This window comes from Terrapene carolina, unplaced genomic scaffold (genome assembly GCF_002925995.2).
Source record: "Terrapene carolina triunguis isolate 2854851 unplaced genomic scaffold, T_m_triunguis-2.0 Scaffold33911, whole genome shotgun sequence".
Taxonomy (NCBI): domain Eukaryota; kingdom Metazoa; phylum Chordata; order Testudines; family Emydidae; genus Terrapene; species Terrapene triunguis.
The window spans coordinates 13,900,162-13,924,360 of record NW_020698262.1 but is presented as its reverse complement, the minus strand read 5'-3'; the positions used below and the strand labels follow the sequence as shown (position 1 = coordinate 13,924,360).

General features: G+C 53.5%; 1 protein-coding gene across 1 annotated transcript; it reads right to left on the bottom strand.

Moving 5' to 3' along the window:
• Positions 1 to 705: 705 nt before the first annotated feature.
• Positions 706 to 23,920, bottom strand: LOC113409653 (transcription factor 25-like). The gene is made up of 18 exons (XM_026663810.1): positions 23,762 to 23,920; positions 22,184 to 22,363; positions 20,665 to 20,739; positions 18,965 to 19,089; positions 16,505 to 16,570; positions 14,922 to 15,004; positions 14,217 to 14,347; positions 12,303 to 12,402; positions 10,556 to 10,649; positions 9,743 to 9,835; positions 8,389 to 8,494; positions 7,826 to 7,985; positions 6,330 to 6,417; positions 5,555 to 5,713; positions 4,063 to 4,153; positions 3,298 to 3,377; positions 2,550 to 2,622; positions 706 to 951 (listed from the first exon to the last, which is right to left on the bottom strand). The coding sequence occupies exons 1-18, from the start codon at positions 23,918 to 23,920 to the stop codon at positions 790 to 792; spliced, it is 2,025 nt and encodes a 674-aa protein (XP_026519595.1). The 3' UTR covers positions 706 to 789.
• Between the last annotated feature and the right edge of the window lie 279 nt (positions 23,921 to 24,199).

Here is a 24,199-nt window from a genome sequence, read left to right as displayed (position 1 = left end):
TTCCTCCCAAGCCATGTGAGGCTCTAGTGCCGCTCTCCCGGAGGCAGGCAGCACGCACGGCCACCATGGCTATGCCGCCGGGAGAGTGGCACTAGAGCCATCCTGCTGCCCCAGGGCCGTCCCCAGATGGGCGAAGGATCTGGACTGGCTCCCAGCAATGCCATGAGGCCCTGCTCTGCGAGACTGAGCTCTATGAGCTGGCGTCCCAGCAGCAGCCGTGCTGACACCTCTGGCTGCAAAGGCAGCGACTCTCTGCCCTGCCGACGCACTAGCCTGGAGCAGCGCGGTGCAGCTGGCTCTTCCTCACGCAGTGCCCACCAGGGGGGCAGAAAACACAGGGGCAGAGAGAGGCAGCGTGGGGCCAGTCGTTGCCCTGAGCACTTGCCAGCTGCGGAAGAGGGCGGCAGCAATGGAGGGTCCTGAGGATCTTACCCGGCAAGGCCTGTGTGGGGCATGGAAGGCAGGCAGGAGGGAGGGGACAACAGCTTGGCTGCTAGTGCTGCATTAGACTCAGTGCGGTTTCCACTCGGCGTTCGCCCCTGCAAAGCAGCGGCCCGAGAGGACTCCAGCTCCAGCAGGCTGGAAGTTATGGAGAGACTAAAAAGGGCTTTTTAAATCCAGGACAAACCTGTGCCCATCCATCCCTCAGCTGAGCCCTTTTATGCATGGCCAAAGCAGCAGGACGTCAAGGACCCGGCCTCCCTGCTCTGCGTGACTCTTTATTACAGTGCCCCCCCAATCAGGAACATAATTACACAGCGCGGTGTGGGGACGGGGCTTGGTCTGGTTTCAGTCCCAGTCCGCGTCTCCGTCGGGGTTTTCGTCTCGCGGAGGCTCCTGGAACTGGATATTCGCCAGCATGTCCCGCATGGCTGCCATTAGCCTATTCACACCCTGGTTTAGATCCTGCCCAGCTCCAGCCTCTTCATCTCCATCTTGTCTGACCTCCCCCTGCAACACAGCGCAAGGCACGTAGTGAGAACAGGGAGATTGAGAGCCCCCAGCGCTGAACTGCTCAAAGCGGATTGGCCTTTAAACCCACAAGAATCGGGGCATTCAGATTTCAGGCTGCCCTGGGGTAGAAGCTCAGTGAATGACTTGCACTAGGAGTCAATCATCTCAGATGTGCACTTGACCCCTGAGCAGCTTTGGAGAGTGTCAGAATTTTAGACCACTCAGGGAAAGCAAACATGGTCAAAGCACAGGCCTGTGAATCAGGAGATGTGACCTCTATTTCGGAATGACAAGTCATTTCCCCTCTCTGTGCCTCAGTTTCCCCCATCTGAGCAAGAGGGAGGACAAATGTTGTGAGCTTTGCTGTATCATGGTTATGAAGCACTGAGGAAGCGCGAGAAAGTCACAAGGTATTACATGCGTCTGACGAAGTGGGTATTCACCCACGAAAGCTCATGCTCCAATACATCTGTTAGTCTATAAGGTGCCACAGGACTCTCTGTTGCTTTTTACAGATCCAGACTAACACGGCTACCCCTCTGATACAAGGTATTACAGCAACTGCTATAGTTAAGGGAGCAAAACTGGTTATTATGAACTCACTTTCACACTCCAAACATTCCAAAACATGGTGCAAAATTCCTTCCGCTGGTTTAATTACACGGTGGTTAAAAAAAGGACAGTTCAGCTTCAGAAAGGGAGCTGTTGTCTACCCCCAACTGCAGGGGACTAATTGATATGGTGGAACTCAAACACCCAGCCTGGCCTATGAATAGTTACCACCGAGCCTGGTCTCTGCTAGTTTTTAATATAAAAAGCATCTGAAAGCACAGGAGCGAGCGTGCAGTTACGTTTTGTCGTAAGCTCAGCACTGAAATCTGGATGCAGCGTCCATGTGTAAGAAGCTAGTTACAGCTATTCACATGCTCCGCCAGCAAAGCGGTAAGATCTATACGCTGAACAGTTCTGGATTTCGCTTCAAAAACCCAAGCAATTCTATAGAATTAGTGCCGCTTGCAGTTAAAATTTCAACACGAACAGAGACTCGGCCTCCTTGTTTCTCGGATGAGATGGTAGTTATGCTGCTAACATGCCTGCTGCTGTGGCACCCAGCTTTCCTGGTGAATGGAAGCAGCCTGTCTTGAAATGATTCTCTTCGGAATGCTCTCTTCACCAGCCGCAGGGATGAGAACGCTCGGACGCACTGACGGAAAGGAAGATTCCCACACACATTCTGCATGCAAACAGACCTTACAAAGGGCGAGAACCCGAACTGCTGCCTTCAGATTTAATTGACTGACACAAGCCATTAAATGTAGCTGTTCCAGGATACATGGGATGAAAAGGCTTTTTGCAACTGAGGAAGACAAGTCCTTTCCCAGGTCAAAATCCTCCCCGTGTTTGTATCTGAGAACCCCGGCTGAACTACATTCTGAAAGTGTGTGTTTAACTGTGGTAGTTACACATGCAACCTCCAGTTACGGCGCAATGGTTTGCTTGCATGCACAACACAACACTGGGTAGGAAGGTTCGGTGTGGAATTCCATACACATGCTAGTACATGTGTGCAGCAGTTACAGATTCATTTAACATACCTGTAAGGTAAAATTTGGCAACAATGATCGAAAGAAGAGAGATAAAGTGCTTTCATTGGATGGATGAGTCGCCCTGGAAAAGAAAAACCCAAACAATCCCATTCAGTGAAACAAAGGACATTTGTATTTGACTCTCCCACGCTCATCCCAGCCTTGCATGAAGACCCCCAGCTCCTGTACAATCTCACTTTGTTCTTTAGCAATGCACAGCTTTGCGTAAGCCCAGCGCCAGGTTGGGGTAGGGTTACCTGAAGCAAGATGCTGAGATTCACCTTTGTTTGGATTCTATCACCCCCAGTTTAGCGAGTCTCTACTCGAGGCAGGAGCATTTCCACAGGGATACAGGCTGTGGTCAGATTTCTGCACACCTTTGCAACGTGCAGGATACAAAACAGCCAGCCGTCATGGCGTCTATCCCAAACCCCACCCGGAGGGGAGCCTTACCACATTCAGAGAGGTTGATACAGAGTGACATTTTGAAGCAGTGGCCTCTGCAGACTGTCTCAGATGGTGACCCACAGTCAGCTACCACCCCACAAAAGTGGCAAGACACAACCCCTGTCTGTATGGTTCATACACCTCATTGAGCGCTGTAAGTCAAATGGTTCGACTGTTCTCAGATGGAGAAAGATTTAACACCAAGCCCTGAGAATGTTTCATTAGCGTCCATCCCGCTGTGTGGCTGGGCACTTGTGAAAGCGAACAGCTGAGCTATGCAGACAGGCATGAATCCGAAGTGGAGAAGTACCTTTCTGGTCTTGTATAGGAAGTGATGGAGTCCAAGGGAGGTAGGGGGTCAAACCCTATTACAGGCTGGGATGTCACTTCCTTCAAAAAGAGGGACAAAAATCAGACCCCATGTCAGAACACTGCTAACTTCTCATGCCTGCTGTCTAATGGAGCAACAGTGTCCCACGGCAGGGGCAGAGAATGCACACAACTGACCTAGGATAGTAAGTTCCTGCTGGTACATAGCCCCATGTAGCATTAAGACAATCACAGCAGCCTTGTCATGGCCCTAGTTGTCCCTAGGCATAGCAGGACAAGTCTGGTTAGTGTCCCGGGACACCACGTGCTGCTGTATCCTGGATGGTACCTTAGTAACGGATTAAAGAAATACCCACACGACCAAACACTCACAGCCACCTTTGCACACCCTATTCCCAGCCCTGGGACAAGGCACTCTGAGGGAACACACACAATGCCTTGGTACAACGGACCGAGGTGTTTCCGCTGCTAGTCGTTAGTGACACTATTAAGCCTGGGACCTATTTTTGGCTGGGCTTTCCCCCTCGCCTGCTGCAGCACTCTGCCTGGCCCCAGAACGCCCAGCTACCAGAGGAGGGGTTCTCTGTGGGGGCCCCAAAGGCAGTGAAGCAGAGACGTACAGGAGACCAAAGGGGGAGGTGCTACGTCAGTCTCCGTCCAAGAGCCCCACTGGGCTTGGTCTGACATGGCCGGGGGGGCCGTGAAGCACGTGTGACACCAGACACAATGCCCCATTTTTACTCACCAGGGGCAGTGCTGCCGTGGCTTCTTTCAGCTCCGAGAGAATCACATGGCGAGAGATGTTTCTGGGGGCGCTCTGATACCGCACCTTGCGCCTAAGGGCGGACAGGGAACGGTGTCACTGACGCACACCACGATGCACTACGGCACTGACAAGGTTTGCATTCCCTGGTGGCAGCCGCAGCTTCATCTCAGTCTCCTACGGGATGTGCCAATCAGCCCCTCCCTCGCCTGGCAGTCAGTGGCTGCTCGTGTGCCGGTGAGAGCGGCCATACCGCCCAGGTGGTGCTCTCCAGTGGGCCCACCACACCAAGGGAGCCAAGCGGCCTCAAAGGAATGCTGCTGAGATGCCCAACAGCCCCAGCCCCCCGCCCCCCCCACTGCATTCCACGGACCTGGCAAGCCAATCCCTACTTCAAAGTGCTCACTCCACCCACGCCTCGCCCGTCTCTGCCTCCCAAGTCATTCTATGAGGAGCACATCCCTGCCCTGAGCAGTGTGACAAGGTCAGATCTCCCCCCAGCTGGCCTGGTCATTCTCTGCCAAGGAGGGAGCGGCCTACACAGACAGACTTTGCTAGCAGGAAATCCGCCTGCTTCTCAGGTTCATTGCAAGGCCCTGCTGACAGCCAGGCCAGAGTCAGAGCAAGGAAAGCAAAGAACGGAACCTTCTACTGGGCCACAGATATAGCGATTCTCAAACTGTGGGTTGGGACCCCATTTTAATGGGATTGCCAGGGCTGGCTTAGACTTGCTGAGGCCAGGGGCCAAAGCCCGAGGACTTCAGCCCTGGGCAGCAGGGCTCAGGTTACAGGCCCCCGGCCTGGGGCTGAAGCCCTTGGGCTTTGGCCACCCTGTCCAGAGCGATGCGGCTTGGGCTTTGGTCCCCCGACACGGGGCACTGGGGCTTGGGCGGGCTCAGGCTTCGGTTCCCCCTCCTGGGGTCGTGTAGTAATTTTTGTTGTCACGGTGCAATGAAGTTTGAGAACCCCTGACTCGCAGCTCACCTCCACGCTGGCCCCATCTCACTAAGACTTCACCTTCCTGGCCCCAAAGCTTCTCCCACCAGTGAAAGCAGCTGCAGAAGCAACTGGGCCAAGAGCATAAAATGGGGCCATCCCTCCCCCAAACCGAGAACAGCAGGGGAGATGGCCCCACCCCTGCCACCCCTGGAGGGCGCTAGGACCCAGGCGGTGTTCCCCTCTGCCTTCACTTCTCCCCTCTAATTAACCCCACAAAAATCAGGGATCCTAGAGGCCATCGACTGGCGTGGTTAGATCCAGATTGATTGTGCAGTGCAGTTCTACATGCCAGATTGCACGCAGCATTCTGGGCCTGGCCGGGGAATGCCTGGGATAGGGTCCAAGACCAACAAGGCTCTTTTATCTAGCTCTAGATCCCCCCTCATCAGAGCATCTCGGTGCCTCCATCTCTAACATCGAAGGTTCTAGGTTATCTAGTACGGAAGAGCGGTCGGCCTCAGCCAACAGTACTCACTTCTGTGCAAATTCCTCCACCACTGGCTCACTCGTGTCCACCCTCCGTAACACTTCATGGACATTGGTTTCCAGCCAGGCCATGATGGCAGGGTCCTTCCACAGGGAGTGGGTCCTTCCTACGTACAGGGAGACCAGCTGGTTCAACGCAGGAGGCTGGCTGTGGGACATAGAGCGTTATAACACAGCAGGCACTGCTCACCCCAGCCCACACCGAGGCCTGTCTCAGACTCTCACGCTGAACAACGAGCTGCAATCTCCTGGGTTTGCTATTTGCACCAGCCTCCACCAGCTTTTTGTGTCTCGAACGACTGAGTGCTGTTCCCAAAACAGCCCGGACAGGGAGAGGGTGAGAAAGTGCCCCACCTTTCCCTGAGATCCAGGCAGTCAGATGATCACAGGGCACAGAACCCCCCAAGCCAGACAAGGACTGGGAGGAGACAGCCTGCCCAGGTCACATGCACACACTAGCGTCTGCTGCAGCAGGGACAGACACTTGCAAGGCCCAAGATGAACCTATCGCCTACCTATATTAAGCTGGGGGTTTCTACTGGGCATTATCTATCTGGGTTCTCCTATGGGTCCCCATCAGCCTGCTACCCAAGTGCCTCCCATGAGCAAACAGCCTTCTCTCCCCCTCCCACTCCCTGCTGGGACAAACAATTCTCCTCTCCTCAGTTCCTGGAAATGCAGACCGCAGAACGAGTGGAGAAACCCGCCAGCGCTGCAAGGCGAAGCTTTGATTCCTGCTGTTGAAAAGCTTGGGCAGCTCTTACCTTATCTGAGCTTGGAGTCCAAAAAAAGAATGTGAAGCGACCCTGGAGTCTGGCTGCACGCTACAGTGATCCAGCAACGGCATGAGAACTGCAAGAGAAAATCAGTGACACCTTCAGCACAGACAGGGACTGCCAGAGCTCCAGGTCACCAGTGGCTGCAAAGAGCTCCTAGAACTGGGACAAAGGCCAGCTGGGGAGAGCAGGTGGTTTCCTAGAATCAGGCCACGTCTACACTACAGGGGAAAACCGATCTAAGCTGCGCAATCTGAGTTACATTAGTAACGTAACTCAAGTTGACGTAGCTTAGACCTGCTTACCACGAACGATCTGCAGTCGATTTAGTGGGTCTTCACTAGACCCGCTAAATAGACCGCTGATGCATCGATCGCCATGAGTCCATCCCCCCATAAGTGTAGACAAGGCCTCAAGCACCAGATACATAGGAAGAGGACGATTTCCAACTTTATGGTTGAAGATTTTGTTGCACATTTTATTATATTTAACGGACAGCAGAAATAGGACCTTTGTTCACATAGCATGCTACATCTGCTACATAAAACGTTTAAAGTTTTTTTTTTTTTAAATCACCATCCAGAGCTTTGCATAAGCATTTAATAAAATGCCAAAAGGAACAAGGTACAATGTCGTGAAATTAACACTGCTAGCTTCTGAACTTGAATACAGGTTTTATTTTCATCCTCATGACCAGCAGCAGAAAGGATGGGTTATAGCAAGAGTCAACACAAACTGGACCCCTTTGTTCAGGGAGAGCAGATCTAAGCTACGTCAGTTCTGGCAATCTACGTCCCCTCCTGGCCCAGAGGCGCTACATGGCTCGTCTCTGGAACAGAAGCATCAGCAGGATGAAAGTGACAGTGATAGGAGCCACATACAGAGCATCTAAAGCGTAATGGTGCCTCGGAGGGAGAGCGGAGATAAACAGCAGACAGTAAATCTGCTCAATCTGCTTGGATCAAAGCATCTTCCTGTGATGACTCAGAATCTGTGCCCCTGCCCCCAACCTGTGCGCATGTGATGTGTATGTTTATACATGGGGGAGAGGCACCGAGAGCTGTGCAAGCTAGGAGGGGAATAGCATAGAGGTAGGGAGAAGACATGGACAGTTACTGACCTCGTTCTAACGTATTGAAGGCTGAGGGTGCCAAATATTGCCCATAAAGTTCTACAGTCTTTGACTAGCCCCACTGCCATATGATGCATGTGGCATAAGGCCACGTTCCCCCATCAGTTGGGAGTCACCACTTCCCCAGACTAAAGGCCTAACACGCAGCACTCCACCTCAAGCTGAGCGACTGTGCTGCCCTGCATCTTGAGACCTAGCATCTGAGAGCCACATCTCTGTCCTGAGAAGGGGCAGTGCCATCTGCTCCATTATAGGAATACGAAATCTGCCTTCGGTCACCGAGAATTTGGCCATTGTTTTTGTGGATAAATCCTAAACCAAACGTTCTGGGGCTGTTTGCCACCACACTTACCGCTCGGGAACATGATCAGCGCGTGCTGGAGAAGGTGGGCAGCTCTCTCCCGTGCCTGGCTTAGCTCCACTTCCGAGAGCTCTTCCTGCTGGCTCAGAAGGAAATACGCCAGCGGAACCGAGAAGGCAAAGTTTGGGAGCTGGGACAAGTTCCGGTGACCCTGAAGACGAAAGACAGATTTCCCAAGCAATGATAACATTGGTGCTAGTCTCAAGACTGCTAGGCTACACTCCTGTGGGTGCCACTTCTCACTGCGTAACTTCTGGAGAATTACTTCCCATTCTGTGCCTCAGTGTGCACATCTGTACAATGGACAAAGTGATACCAAACTCACACAATTTCTTATACAGCACTCAGAACCCCCGGTTCAGGAGAGCCAAGCCTGGTATCTTCTGGTCCATTCCAGTGGGTGTCTGCAGTACTGGTACAAGCAGCCTGGCCCTCGCCCCCCTTCTCAGCCCAGCGCTCACAGACACAGGTCACTGAAGGGTGTGGAGCCCCAGGAGTCTGCTCTTGTCCAGTTCCCACTTGCCTCCCACCAGGGGAGCCTGCTGCCAACTCACCTCCCACTCTTGGAACATGCGGGTCAGGAAGGAGTATTCTCTAGCGCGGAGCGACAGCAAATCAATTAGCAGCAGCACACACAGCGGGTCATTCTCCGGATCAAGGCTAGGAGAGGGGGAAGGGACGAACAAGAAGAGCAGCATTACAAAAGCTCACAGTAGAGTTACTCGCTCGAAATCCGACCAGACTGCTGGGTTAAGACTCAACCCGCTAGCCCCCCAAACTGGTCACGGTTCGTGGGATGGCGCCGATGAGGGAAGGACAATCACTGCCACATGGCAGGACGATAAGGCCACTCAGACAAGGCAGCGTCTAGCCAGGGCTGGGAAGCACAGGGCCAGGCAAATACAGAATAAGTCTATGGGCCTAGAGGGGGACAGAGGGATCCTGCCCAAAAGGGAGTCCAAGCTGCCTGCAGTGAAAGTACAGGTACAGAGCACAATTTTCCTGTCAATGCTAAAGGTGAGGTGTAAACTGCACTGCTCTAGCTCTGTGTTTCTCAACGACCGGTCTGTGGACCAGCCCCAGTCCTGAGATCTCCCTGACACAGTTTAGGAAGGCAGCAAGCCGGTCCCTGGTATCAAAAAGATTGAGAAACACTGAACTAGTTCAACTCCAGCTGTTGCACCTGAAGCAGGAAGTAATTCAGGGAAATTCTATGCCCCGTTATGCAGGTCAGCCTAGACAATCACAAAGGTCCCTTCTGGCCTCAGAAGCTATGGAATAGTCAAGTGTGCCGATTGTCCCAGAGTCCAGAGACAGCCCAGGCAGCCGGCAGAGTCAGACCCAACACTGATCTCTGGTTCCTGGACCTCGCAACGCCCAGCGCACTGCATGAGGGTGATGTGCACCTTCCCTGGAACCCCACTGCTAACGGCCAGGAGGCCGAGCACTCAGTCAGAGCAGACTGGTAGCCAGACTCACGTGTAGCCCATTGGGACAACAGGTCCCGGTGTGCAAAGCTCCACCTTGATCTGATCAGCCAGGCCACCGGGCGGAACATCAGCCACGGCCTGCACTGAACTCCCTGGCCAGGCCTGGGCTACCCAGCATCCCTCCATCTTGTCAAAAGCAGCAGCAGAGCAGTGAGGCAGAAGAAATTCCTGTCTGCCCAATACCTGCCCCAATGGAACCGCTCAGGCTCTGTCTACACCAGGGCCTTTGGGCATTGATGGACTTGCAATGGTGGGAAATTTTGCCAAGCCTGGTGCAGACAAGGCCCATGCGGTGTTCAGAACCTGCACTCTATGGCAACCAGAAATCTCAGCTCCAGCCCAATGAGGATGCCGTATGGATTCTGCACACTCTCCCTCAAGGGAACCCAAACTAGAAGGACCCAGCACCGCTCTTTACCTCAGGATAAGTTTGCAGAACTCCAGGGCTGTACGGGGACAGCCTCTCTTCTCCAGGAAGATCATGTGTTTGAAGAGAGACAGGTAGAAAGCTCTGCAAAGGCCAAAGCAGAAACACGTTGAAAAATACACGGGCAGAAAAGAACCACATCACCCTGCTCCTTCTGAAAAGGGGAAACACGGGGCCTGAACCCGGCTGCCCGGGATGCCAAGGGCAGATCTATGTATCTGGTTCTAGTGCAGGAATGTGGACAGCCAGGTCCTGACTCCTCTTTCCAGGAACTGGTCCATGTCTCCGTCTCGAGTTCCTGGTTTGTACTGAACGGGATGAGCTGGGGGATCCTAACTCAGGCTGTCCTCCCCAGGAAGATACTTTAGTGTGTGGATGTTACAGAGCTGGGGCCAGGGGATCTGGAAGGCAGGAGAGGGAGTCAGGGATTCTATTCCAATTTGACTGCACAGGCTTACAACAGACATGCATCTCAGCCACAGCAGCTGCCACAAGCTCCTCATGGCTTTCAAGTTACAGGTGGGGGGGGACTGCGGGGGGGGGGGGGGGGGGGGTGCTAATGTCAGAGCTGGAGAAGCACCTGAATTGTGACCAAAAGAAGTTTGACATCAAGTTGGAACTGGCAGCACGAGCAAATTCAAGGTACTGAGGGGCAAGCAGCTTCTGCACCCGTCTGCTGTTTCCTGCCCAGCTGCAGAAGCTGGGGCTCGGATTAGCTGGACATTGAATGTGGGTGAACAGCTCACTCAGGCTGAATCTCATTTCCCCATCCCAACACCATGCACAGAAGAGGGAGGTCCCCACCTGTTCTCAGGTCTCCGGTAATCAAGCCTGCAGGTTCCACTGGTGAGACTGAACACAGGGTGAAATGCACACTCCAGACTGTACAGCGCTCGCTCTGCACACAACACAAGCATTATTAGGGGCACGGCCACACCTCACCCCCACTTCCCAATCTGACAGTCAAATCCAGCCCCCCGGACACCACTGACTAATGGCTGCTCGGGGCCTACAGCCCAGGGACCATGCTGTCTGCGTTTCCTAGCAAGGGCCATGGCCACACCAATGACTAGTCTGGCAGTCTCAGCAGAGACCCAAAGGCTGAGGGAGCCCAGTTACTTAAGCGGAACACGCCCTCCTGGCTGGATCTGTGCTGTACAGAGGACTGTGGGCAAGCCACCTTTCCCCAGTTCTATGTTTTGGGTAATAGGATTTTGAACAAAAATTCATCAGGAGGCGGCCTGGGCTCAAGGATGAACCAGCTGCACAGCTATCTTGGGATTCAAACCCACAGATTCTGTTCTAGCCTGTGGGGCCTGGCATCGCCTCCATCCGATACCTTCCAATCGGCAGCAACCCTGGTTTCCTGGCACTGCCCCGGCTCGCCAGCGACTCCGTCATTATCTGCACATGTCTGGCTCTGCGGATCACACCCAGCACTCTTTTCCACGAGGCTGAGACTCAAGCATCCCAGGACCAGGCGGAGTCCCCGGCCTGCTCTCAGCGGCACACATGGACCTTGAGTTATTGCCCCTTTCCGAGGTTCAGTTTTATTGGCAACAGGACACCAGCACAGAGAACTCAGTATAAGTTGCCTCCCAGAGCTTCCCGTCTAAGAGCTCCTCTGTCCTCGCTGGACCTGCATACCAGCATGACTCAGCAGTGACCCTGAATCCCACGGCAGGGTCTCGGTACACTGACCCCTGCATTCCTAACGAAGGGCTTAGAACTGGCACCGTTACACTCCAGAAACGTGCTTCCCAGGGCTCAACCCATACAGGTCCACTAGCTTCAAGCCAGAATCCAGGGGCTTTGCTGGACCCTCTGATCTTTCAACAGCTACATTTCCCATCCTGTGAAAATCACAATCCAGCCTCCTCAGAGCTTTCTGGAGGGGCTGGTCCTCCAAGAGTCCCCCTTTGCCCTCTGCCATCCTCAAAGGTCTCACGTCTGGCCAAACCCTGCTCCTCCGACTGACCAGCACCCACCAAACTGCAACCACCTGGGATGTGACTGAGTGACAGGCTGGTGTGCTGTAGGTTCACATCCCGGCTTGCCGCACACTAACTAGTCATGTAGACAAGCCCTATGGGGGGGTTGAAGAGTCAGCTTCTAATGAGAAATGGTAATTACACTGCAGAGCTCAAATGCTATTTCCTACACTGTGTTCTTCCTATACAACTTCTAGCAGCGGGGGCTGAGCAGTTGTCCTCTGTCACACTGGGATAGGGCAAGATGCCCAGTGAACGTGGGGAACTAGCTGGATGGTGCATGGCTGAGTACTCATGGTGCTCACCTACTCTTTGGAAAGAGCTGTATGAGCCAGGAGATATGGAGAGACTGGCAGTCACAACCCCAGGGAGAAAAACTGGAGAGCCACAATCTTGCCTACCTTGGCATAAGTAACCAAAGCACAGACATCATAAGGAAATGTAGAGCCCCTCTCTCTCAGCTGCTGCGGCGCTAACCATGAGGACTGCCAAGGCACTCGGCAGTGCAGACCCACACCACCTGCCCACTGGCACACTTGTTCCTCACTCCCAGTTCTCACCTACAAGATCTCGGGCCATCTCCTGATCCTCCTGCATTCGACACACCTCACTGAGCTGCAGCAGTGAGTCCACATGGTACGGGTTCATCTGGAGCAAAAGCTACAGGCAGACAGGAGAAGTGGGCTGGGATGGATTAAGTGTTTACACAACACGCTGCTTCTATGTGCATTGGACCTTGGGAGTCATACACTGCGAGGGCGGCAGGATGGCAAACACTGTGCAGTGACTTGGGAACCAGAAAATGAATCTTATGGAGGTGTCAGTGAGGCTCAGCTGGTCGCACGCCCGTCAAGGGAGGAAGTGCCTTGCACCATTTACCAGTGATCCTGGGGGCTGGTTAATAAGCAGAGTTGTTAAGCTCAGGAGAACAGCAATTATGATCAGAAGATGGGAAAGGAAAGGGGGATGAAAACGAGGATCCCTTAGGGAATCAGAAGGAACCTTATTTATTAGACAATGGCCCCTTCAAAAAAAGTCTCTTAAACGCATACATTTGTGCTCCTTTAGGGCAGGGGTTTCAGAGAAAACATGTTTCAATTATACTGCACGCGGGCCCAGAACAATTCCACTGTAATCTCGTTACTGTGTGCTATAAATGGCGCTATCCGCTTTAATTAGCTTGGACACACTCAATAAAACTTCAATGCAGGAACTGTTCTGCTAACATACCAGGAGAAGGCTACACATTTTTTTTTTCCATACAATTTAGTTTATAAACAAAATAGCTGTTATTTTAGACCCTGCCCTTAAAGGTCACTTTCCACTATGCAGTATTTTTGACTTTCCCAGCTGAAGAGTGAGGACAATAGAGCTTTATTCGGGAGGTCTGTTCTCAATGGCTACCTAGAATGAATCCTCCATGCAGAGCCATCCACTGTCTTAATCACAGGGCCTCAACTCTGCCCAGGGACATGCTGGCAACTTGCCAGGAGCCCCCGGCCCACACCTCCTCTGCATGACCCAGATCAGTTAGCAACAGAGCTGTGGTCTAGGGAGATTACACAACTCACCAAGTAATACTCCATCTTGAGCAGGGGTGGGCAAACTACAGCCCGCGGGCCACATCCGACCCGCCAGCCGATTTAATCCGGCCCTCAAGCTCCCGGAAGCAGCGGCATGTTCCCCCTCCGGCTCCTCCTCTGCGTAGGGGCAGCCAGGGGGCTCCGCATGCTGCCCCCGCCCCAAGCACCGCCCCCACAGCTCCCATTCACCAGGAACTGCGGCCAATGGGAGATGCAGGGGCGGTGCCTGCAGACGGGGCAGCGTGCAGAGCCGCCTGGCCGTGCCTCCACATAGGAGCCGGAGGGGGGGACATGCCGCTGCTTCCGGGAACTGCTTGAGGTAAGCGCTGCCTGGAGCCTGCACTCCTGAGCCCCTCCCAAGCCCCTTCTCCAGCCCTGATCCCCCTCCCACCCTCCAAACCCTTCAGTCCCAGCCTGGAGCAACATCCTACACCCCAAACCCCTCATCCCCAGCCCCACCCCAGAGCCCTCACTCCCCCCGCACTCCAACACCCTGCCCCAGCCCGGAGCCCCCTCCCACACCCTGAACTCCTCATTTCTGGCCCCACCCCAGAGCCCGCACCCCCAGCCAGAGCCTGCACCCCCTCCCGCATCCCAACTCCCAATTTCATGAGCATTCATGGCCCGCCATACAATTTCCATACCCAGATGTGGCCCTCAGGCCAAAAGGTTTGCCCACCCCGATCTTGAGCCAAGCTGCTGGCACACAGGAGGCTACGTGTCCCAGCCCACAGTGCCAAGCTGCTTAGCTCAATAAAATGAAGGCTGGGACCTGTAGTCATCACGTCACACATCCACAATTACGGTAACAGGGTGCAGGTGGCACTGGAGTTCCACCGGCTGCACCTGGCCTGGTGGCTACGCTCTGGGCGTCCCTGTTTTATGACATACCACGATATTGTTTGGGTCCAGAGACTCCACTGCGTCCAGGAACCTGAACTGCACTTGCTGGTACTCTCGATGGTGCTCAAACGTGAAGTGCTGGACTCCTCTTCTTGTCTCCAGCAGCCTCATGGCAATGCCTAGGGGTGCACATGGACAGCCATTACTCCCTCAGGAAGAGAGAGGCAGCTTCTGCCAGCCAGCAGGAATGAGCTCTTCTCACTGCCCGCGCAGAGCTGGTAGCACTGGGGTGAAGAAAGCCCATTCACATCACTGGGGCCACAAGAGGACTGTTTTCAGGCTTGCTATGCATTCAGAGCTCATCGAGGTGCTTTACCCCTTAAGGCAAATGCTTCCAAGTTCTTCCCCCCACCACCTCAAAAACCCCAGCAGCCTGGCTCCCCGGGCATGCCTCTGATCAGCCAGCATGGCCATCTACGGGAAGACACTTGAGAGCCCTCGGAGGCCTCTTTGCAGTGGAGGGGCAAGCCCCAGCACTGACACACAGCGCTGTTTGCTCTAGCAGCGGAGGGGAGCGTGGCCTTGGCGGCTCATACAACAGGCTGCACTCTGCACACTAACCAGGCTCTAGTAACGGCCACGCGGGCGGACGCGGGAAGTGGAGGCACGTTCCAAAGCGAGGGCTGGAACTCTGTGCTCCCATGGACGAGGCAGAGAGACCGACAGTTCACCCGAGAGCGGGGAAGAACTTGCCTGTTTTGCTGTAACGTGGCCAGGTGTTCTTGGGAGCAGTCAGCCATGTGCTGCGAACGTACGGACGCTGCCTCTGCCGTGGCCTGTGGGAACCAAACACTACATCATAGCTTCTATTTACTGGGCCAAAGCTAAGCATGGGGATGGGAAGCAGATGATAGCTCTCTAGCGCTTGGATTCGGGACAAAGAGATCCAACATCTCATCTGACTGCAGCACTAGGAAATTAATCAAATCCCTCCACAGTCTCCCCCTTGACCAGGTGTTTTTTGCTGTAGTTTTATCAAGTTGAACTTCTCGGGTGTCCCTTCGAGGCTCTGCATGGCTGCCCGCCAGCTTCCACCTAGGCTTTGGCCTGTCAGCCTCTCCGCTCCATTGATTACCTTCCCCAGCTCTCACTTTTTGTCAATTTTTCTCCTGCCCCTGGAATAGTTTCCCACTCCCAGTTCACAGAACCATCCCCTGACTGTCAGTCCAATCCAACCTTCTCCCCAGGACCCATGCAGTGGGTCTCAAACTCCTGGCTGGACTCACAAGATGTTTATAGGATCAGTGATAAGGAGGAGCTAAGAAACCCTGGCTACCTTTCCAGGAACACAGCCAATCCTCTACACTTGGAAACGTCTCCCTCTTCCCTTGCACTTGTCACCTCTGCTCTGCCTTCAAATTCCTTCTTAATGAGCATCCGTCTTCCACAGAGCCTCTCAGAGATGGCCTCTCCCGCTATCACCACCATCGCTTTGAACTTGCGCTCCTACTGTACTGCATATGTCTCAACCAGAGGGCAAGCTCTTTGAAGCAGGGGTATCAGCTTCTCATTTGCAGGGACAGTGCCCAACACATTGCAAATAAATAACGAGACCTGCACAAGTACAGGACACGCACTGGACAGCTTCCCTGGGTCTACAGCACACGAGCGGATCTGAGACCAGCTGCAGGGACTGGGCCACTCAGACCCCACCCCACAAAATTGCAGAGATTCTACAGCGGCAAGAACTGATCAAGAAAAATTAAAGGAATAACAAGAAAAATGTGAGGGCCCCATAATGACACAGAACAGTGACAGTGCTTTAGAAGTGCAGGTAACAGTAACAGGGGGAGGAGAAGTATCAGAGGGGTAGCCGTGTTAGTCTGGATCTGTAAAAAGCAACAGAGTGTCCTGTGGCACCTTTAAGACTAACAGATGTATTGGAGCATAAGCTTTCGTGGGTGAATGCCCACTTCCTCGGATGCATGTGACATCCGACGAAGTGGGCCACAGGACACTCTGTTGCTTTTTACAGGGGGAGGAGAGTCATGGAACAAAACCAAGGACATGGTGTGAATCTGGATGAAGTCTTGCCTTCCTCCACACAAACATCTAGTGCTTCACTTTTAAAAAAAAATGATTATTTCTGCCACCCTCGGGGTCACTTGTAAGTGAGGAGCCCTGGAACGGGGGTATAAACAATATGCCTGTGGGCACTCTCTCTAGGCTGCCCGTCTAGGAGAAGGGTTGGAGGTACAGTCTGTGGTACCAGTGGACATGGAGAGAGACTGACCCATGCTTTGAAAATATAGTTAATATTGCAACTCTGGTCTCACCTCTGATCGCCAAGAACAGCCCGAGCCCCAAAGTACCTCTTCAGCTCAGTCTCTGGATTCAAGTTTCTGGAAAATGTAAGATACAGGTGAGGAAAACCACCAAGAATTAATCCCAGAGCAAGCTTTTCTGAAGCGGCGTTCACCCATTTGACCAATACTGAAGTCGCCTGTTTTCAAACTCCTGCACTGATGCCCAGATCAGGGATCTGACACCCCAAAGCTAGGAACCATGCGAGGATGTTTCAAGATTCAGATTCAACCAGTTATTCTACAGGGATCGTAGCCACATTTCAAAGACTATGTTCAGTCATGGAATAATACTGCTGCCCTTTCGAGGGCAATTGGTGTAATTAGTCTAAACTTTAGACTAATTTAGGCTCTATAAAGCATCAACAGAGAACCCTCTGTTCCGGGCTGCTTTATGGATACTTATGCTTGATCCTAAATAGAAAAACAAAGGACCCCAGTTTCCAAATTGTGTACACACTTTGGAATTAATTGATGGAAACAGGTATCTATCAGACCTGGAGAACAAGTCCTCTATCCACACAGCAGATTCTGCATAGGCAAGCGACCCCATTGCCTGGAAGAGAGACGTGACACAGCAGTGCACGCCTGAGTCAAATTACAAATTCTATCACGTTGTGTGTGTGAAAATGCTGGACACTGACTGCACCACCCTGGACACACCCAAAACCAACCCACGGTCCTGCATTCCAGCCAGCTCCCTGCCCAGGAAAAGTGTGACACACCAGGCTGATGGACTAATATTAACAAGCATCCAGGCTACAATCTGGGGCCAACAACTTGATCGTCTGTCCACGACTGGCCCATCCCCATTTCTACACAGCGGGTCATGGGAGAGGGGCCAGCACCTGGTGGGTCTGTAGCTTCTCAGCCTGAGCACATGGCTCAGAGGGGCCCTATTTAAGCACAGGCTACTTCTGCTCTGCAGGGAGCTGACTCACAAGGGTGAGCTCAGACCAGTGGAGGGGCATCGTAGGACTTTCATTGTTTTCCTAGATCTGTAACTCAAGTGTTTTAAGGGTGAAGTCACTGCAGCTACGAAATTCCCTGGGTAACCTATGCTGTCCTCCAAGTGATTCAACTCAAAGCCCAGGGCGCCCACAGGTCGGGGGAACTCTGAAGGAGTGTCAGTGATTGGGGGGCTCAGCAGGTCTCAGACACTGGGTTCAGGCTCTAGAGAGACTGGGTAATAGCACCCTATGTCTCGAAGACGGGGGTCAGACAAGAGGTCGGAAGCTGGGAGCACGCCCGATGGTCCCAGGGCTAGAAACAGTGACTAGATTCCACTGACCCAGCTGGCTTGGAAGCACATGGGATCCAGTGATTGGATCCACCCACAACACGCTGGCGATTGTACAGTGGGGTATGGCCAGGTTGAGACAGGACCCCTCTAGTATCTGTGGCCATTTCATTCCTCGGCTTTCTGTTGAGATCAGCGGGTGAGCCAGTTTGGTGGTGGTCACATGTGGACAATTTATATTTATTTATTTATATCAGGGTTGGAAGGGACCTCAGGAGGTCATCTAGTCCAACCCCCTGCTCAAAGCAGGACCAATCCCCAGACAGATTTTTACCCCAGTTCCCTAAATGGCCCCCTCAAGGACTGAACTCACAACCCTGGGTTTAGCAGGCCAATGCTCAAACCACTGAGCTATCCCTCCCCCCATGGTTTCATATGACAGCCCACTGGAATCCTCCATTTTCTCCAGAATGCTGTCAATGTCACTGCTGGTGGTATTAGCTCTGTGAGGCCATGACGGTACCATACAGGCCCACGCAGAGGATGGACCATGTTGTGCTTGGCACTGAGGCTATGTCTACGTTGCACTTTCATCAGTAAAACTTTTGTTGCTCAGCAGTGTGAAAAAAACACCCCTCTGACCAACAAAAGCTTTACTGATGAAAAGCGCCGGTGTGGACAAAGTTACTACCCCTCGCTGGGGATGGTTTTAGTGTGTCATGGGAGAGCTCTCTCCTGCCAGCGAAGAGTGGCTACACTGCGCGCCTTACAGCAGCAAGGCTTTAGCGGCACAGCTGGCGGCTGTAAGCTGCACTGTGTAGATGTAGCCTGAGTGTTGTTGGAATGGGGAAGATTATAACCTGTCTGGATGCAGCTGCAAGGTATAAATTATCTGCCCAGTTTAATTTGGTTTTGGTGCTTTACCCTGCAAGGCTGCAGCAGCTCTTCAGAACACCAAAAGCATTACCAATAACTCAGCCTTTCAACTGAAGCAAAGGTGGTCAGATTAGGAGCTGCCCTCAGTTACCAATGCAGCAGCACCTTTTCAGCATGGTCCCAACTCAAAGCCAGAGAGAGCACTTTACAGCAAGCCTCCCAAAGCTCCCTTGGGACAGGACTTCCCTACACGCTCAAAGACCTCAGAGCAACGAGCAAAGAAGGCTCCCTCGGAGACAGGCAGCGATGCACATTACCTGTGCTCTACGTAGAGCAGAGGCCGACTGTCTGCGATTACACCACTCTTGGTTTCATATGACAGCCCACTGGAATCCTCCATTTTCTCCAGAATGCTGTCAATGTCTTCCAGGTCATCGTCTTCCTTAAGGCACCATGCAAAGACATCACAACCATTAAAGGATCGGTCTCACCCCAGCTCGCACGAGAACAGATCACTCCTGCCTTTCTGTACGAAGTCCCATTCTGGGCTGGCTGCTCGTCCCCACTTGCCTTGCTGGTCGTCCATTACACGATGACTCATGCTATTTTCTCCATCATTAGCCTTTGACTCAAGACTGGCTGCGGTGCTAAAACAAGTGCTCTAACTCAGTCACAAGTGATTGGGTTCAGGGCAGGAGTCACTGGGGGAGATTCTCTGGCCTGTGCTGTGCAGGTCAGACTGGATGATCAGAATGGTCCCTTCTGGCCTTAGTGTTTACAAGTCTGAGTTTGTACTTTTAACCCTTGGCTGTCCCCTCCCTGGTGATTTTATTTCCATGTTCTATATTTGTCTGATTTAGATCAGTGGTCTCCAAAGTGGGGAGCGCACGAGGATCCTTACGGGTGCGCGGCAGGACAAGCGCTTTTTTTTTCTTCGTCCGAGCAGCTTTTTTTTTTTTTTGGCTTCGACAATAACGGTAGAGACGGCACAGCAGGGGGTGTGTGCTCAAAATTTTTTTACTGATAGGAGTGCGCGATCAAAAAAGTTTGGAGACCACTGGTTTAGATGATAAGCTCTTGGGTGATGCAACTATAGGCGTTTTTTAAACTCGAAAGCACCATGACAAGTTACAGTGCTACGTAAATACTGACCACTAACAACAGTCAGCCCTCAGTGCCTGTGTCAGACAGGAACACCGTCTTCCCCCCGAAGTACCGCGTACTGCACGGATCACAGCCAGTCCCTTGATGTCAATTACACAATGGATTGGATACACATGGGACAGGGCTTCTGATTCCGCTCAGAGCAAAGCCTACACACTTCCTTAGGAGGAGATAGTTTAGTCAGACTCAAAATCTGTGCCCTTCCCCCACCCCAGCCACACACACATTCACCGCTGCATGGACAGGACACTTGACAAGGACAAGTCCAAAACCCACTTGCTGCCACTATACTCAGCACCAGCCACCACTCTTGGTGGCGCTTTTGCTACTAGAAGTCAAACTGGCATCAATACAGTGACGGTAATGTGCCACTATGCAGGGGATGATGCCCAGACCTGGCAAGGCGAGAGGACAGCACACCAGTGCTGCTCTCAAGTGAGCCCTCTTGCCAGTGACTGGAACCCTGGCAGCTAGAGAGAGCAGCGTCCAGCCCTGCCTAGCAGGAAGAGTCACTGTTATGCAGGGCCTGGGAGGATATGGGAAAGAATAAAGGGAGGGGCACAAAAAGCAAGATCCCAGAGGATCCCCCCACACCACAAAAGTCATGAAGATGAAAGATGCTGGTTTGAAGGTTCCAGCTTTAATGACCTGCAGCTGAGCTCTGAGGACATGAATGCAGGCTATGAAATAGGAATCACAGCCTCCAAATAAATAAGTGCAACATACTACGTAGCACTTTCTGTGCATGGATCTCAAAGCACTTCACAAAGGTGGGTGACCGCTGGTGGGGGTCTCCCGAGCCTGGAGAGAAGGAAGAGGGTGGGGCTAAATCCCAGATCTGAGGCAGACATACCGGAGTCTCGCCAGCTGCAGTTCTCTTGTTCTTCCGTTTCTTTTTTTTCTTCCGTGGCTTGTTAGTTGATACAGGCTATGGAGATAAATGCAACAGGCGCCAGTGAGTGCATGGGAGGGAGGCAGCAAGGAAGGTGGAGGTGGCATTTCCAACAGGAACACAAGCTGCCATGGGCTTGGCCTAGGAAAGAGCCATTTCTGTCACACTTGAAACAAGGAACAAGATTAGGGAAGGGTGAGGGCAAGAGGTCACAAAACGCTTCAACCATCGATTCCCAGCCTTAAGGGGTTAAATGCAAACCGCAGCATTCTCACACCAGTGTCTCGGACTGATTATTCAATACAAGGAACATTTTAGTTTCTTCAGGATTGGAGGAAGTTGTTTTAACCTCCCTTTGCTCCCCCAAGTCTCAGTGGTAACTAACGTTTCTTTTGTTTATTCTTTCCTTTTACCGGGGAATTCCCAAAATCACTCATTACCACAGAAACATCACAGGTGATACAGGCTCTCCACTGTGTCTAGGTACAACTCCTTAGGCACGTGGTGCTACCTAGTCTTATCCAACAAGGCAGACAGATGTACTCTTTTCCCAGGGGAGACAGAGCTAAAACTCATTCCCAGGATTACTGGCTCCACACAGATATTGCATCTGGTGATGGATCCACAGCTTAGGCAGTGCTCCACAACCACCACCTCTGAGATGATACGTAGTTTTTGCAATTTGGAACTAACTTAACTAACTTGCCCCTTCTCTTATAAGCTTCCCCCCCAGCATACAACAGTGAGCCTGTTTTCCATCTTCGACCCTGACCCTGTTAATCCTCCTCACTGTTTTTAAACTAAGACCAAAAATAAAAAACCCCAACAACAAAGCACTACCGTCAAGCCCCCCAAAACCCAGTATTTAACCTGCATTCCCTTGTACCTGTTTGAAATCTTCATGTAATTCTGCGTACGTGCATCTTCAAAGCAAATGCTTCACTGTACTTTGTTAAGACAACAGACCCGTCCTTGTAAGCCACCCAACAACTAGTTCAGGTGTCCAATGGAGGGGAAAAGGACAATAATTTCTATTTCAAACTACCAGGGGTTTTTTCCCCTTTCATACATTTTGCATGAATTTAGTGCTCATGAAAATATAGGACTAGTAAGAATGGCACAAGTAACTGCTACAGTAACTTTCTCTTCACAGCTGATCACCATATCCTGATCCAGGTATTCCACTGCCCTCCCAACAGACCGCTCTACCCGGGCACCTCACTCCCAACACAGCAATGCCCTGCCGTCCCAACCCTAGACCTCACACCGTCAGTCAGGCCCAGGTATGCAGTGCTTTGGGGAGATGGACAAATGGCATCTCAGTTGTAACCAGTCATTTTCACTTGTTTGAATTCTGGTCCCCAGAGGTCACAGACTGATGCACTAACCCAGTAAGGCACAGAGCTACCGGTGCCAGTATGAAGAGGGAGTAAGAACTCTCTTCACATGGGTGTGGATATTGTTGAACATTCCCAGGTACCTGCAGTTTGGTCACTGTCTGGTCTTGTTGTTGAGTGTCTTCTCCAGCTCTCTGCCCATCGTTCTCTGGCTCGCCAGTTTCAGCTTCTTCATTGTTCCCTGTGCCATCTTGCTCATTCAGTCTGGACTCTGCTCTCTCCTCTTTGGATCCTAGATCATCCTCCAATTCTTCATTGGTTATCTGTGCAGACAGGGGTACAAGGTTCAGGAATCTGGGGAGAACGGCGGGATGGATACTTGGCTGAGTCTGCACTGCCTTGGCTCCCACCAGCACAAAGCTGCACCCCAGGAGCAGGGATCTGTATTTTACTCACATTTACAGAAAGAGAGAGAAAAACCCTGCCAGCGTGACAGGAGCTAAAGTTGGCCATTCAGCAGAAGCCTACAAGAAACTTGACAGCAGTTTAGCTGCTGGTGTGCTGAGATCAGAGCCTGTCATGCTCACCAAGGTTGTCTCCTTGGCTACGTCTTCACTACCCGCCGATCCGGCGGGTAGCAATCGGTTTATCGGGGATCGACTTACCGCGTCTCGTGAGGACGCGGTAAAATCGATCCCTGATGGCTCTACCGTCGACTCCGGAAATCCACCTCGACAAGAGGCGGTAGCGGAGTCGGCGGCAGCGCGGCAGCGGTCGACTTTCTCGCGTCCTCACCGCCAGGTAAGCCGACCTAAAATACGCAACTTCAGCTACGGTATTCACGTAGCTGAAGTTGCGTATCTTAGGTCGGAACCCCGCTGTAGTGTAGACCTAGCCCTTGTTTCCTTACTCCCTGTCTGCCTGTCCATCTGTTCTCTTGTCTCACCCAGGAGCCACTGTTTTGTTCTCTATTTGTACAGCACCTGGCGCAATGGGGACCTGGACCAGAACTGGGGCTCCCAGGTGACACCACCATGTGAATGAGGAGAGAAGCAAGGCTCAGCCTGGATAGCTGTATGCCCACCGGGGGGGTGGGGAGGATTGGAAGATACTGGCCACCCGGCTGCACTTCCAGGCTGGTACCTGGACGCTGGCACCGCTCACTTGTCCCGAGTGAACACGGGCGGGCCAGGGGCCGGCAGGGCCAGCAGCACAAGCTCTCACAGCCCGATCCCCTGACTCGCTCACTGCCAGAGGGATGGGGGGATCCGGCCACCCGGCCCCTCCCCTGCAGGCAAAGGGCCGAGGAGCCCCGCTGGGGCAGCCCGAGAGCTGGAGACAGCCATGGAGTGGGGCCTGGCCTCCATTACATCCCCCACCCCCTACGCTGGGCCCGCCGGTGCCCCCGCCCCCCACACCGGGGCAGCTCCGGGCTAACGGCGGCAGCTGGTGGCATTACAGCCCGGCCCGGCCCCTCGCCCGGGGCAAGGGGCACTGCTAGGCCCCCCAGCACTTCCACCGGCCCTGCCCGGCCCCTCCACCAGCCCGGCCCGGCCCCGGTCCTTCCACCGGCCCGGCCCGGCTCCCCGCCCGGGGCAGGGGGCACTGCTAGGACCCCAGCGCTTCCACCAGCCCGGCCCGGCCCCGGTCCTTCCACCGGCCCGGCCCGGCTCCCCGCCCGGGGCAGGGGCACTGCTAGGACGCCCGGCCCGGCCCCTCACCAGCTCGTACAGGTTGCTGACCCCGGCCCGCTCCGGCCCCCGCCTGCCGCGGCCCGGCTCCTCCCCCGCCCCCTCGGGGCCCAGCCGCAGCCCCCCCGGCTCCAGGGGCTCCTGGCCCCGCTGCTCCCCCCGCAGCCTCCGCAGGGCCCGCCGCGACATGGAGCCCGCCTCGGCCCCTCCTCTCCGCTGCGCCTGCGCGACTCCGCGGCCGAACGGCACAGTGGCCCTGCGCGCATGCGCTGCTCTCCGTTCGGCCACCTGTGTCACGCTCCGTCCTCAGGCGTGAACGGCGTGAGATAAGTTGCGGCGGGACCCAGCTGAGTCCCAGGCGCCCCCTAGAGGCAGCCAGGGGCGGATCTCACTTCGCATCACAGCAGGAGCCCCCCCGACCCTGCTGAGCTCTGGGGCCGGCTGCAGCGAGCCCCTCCCTGGCCAGAG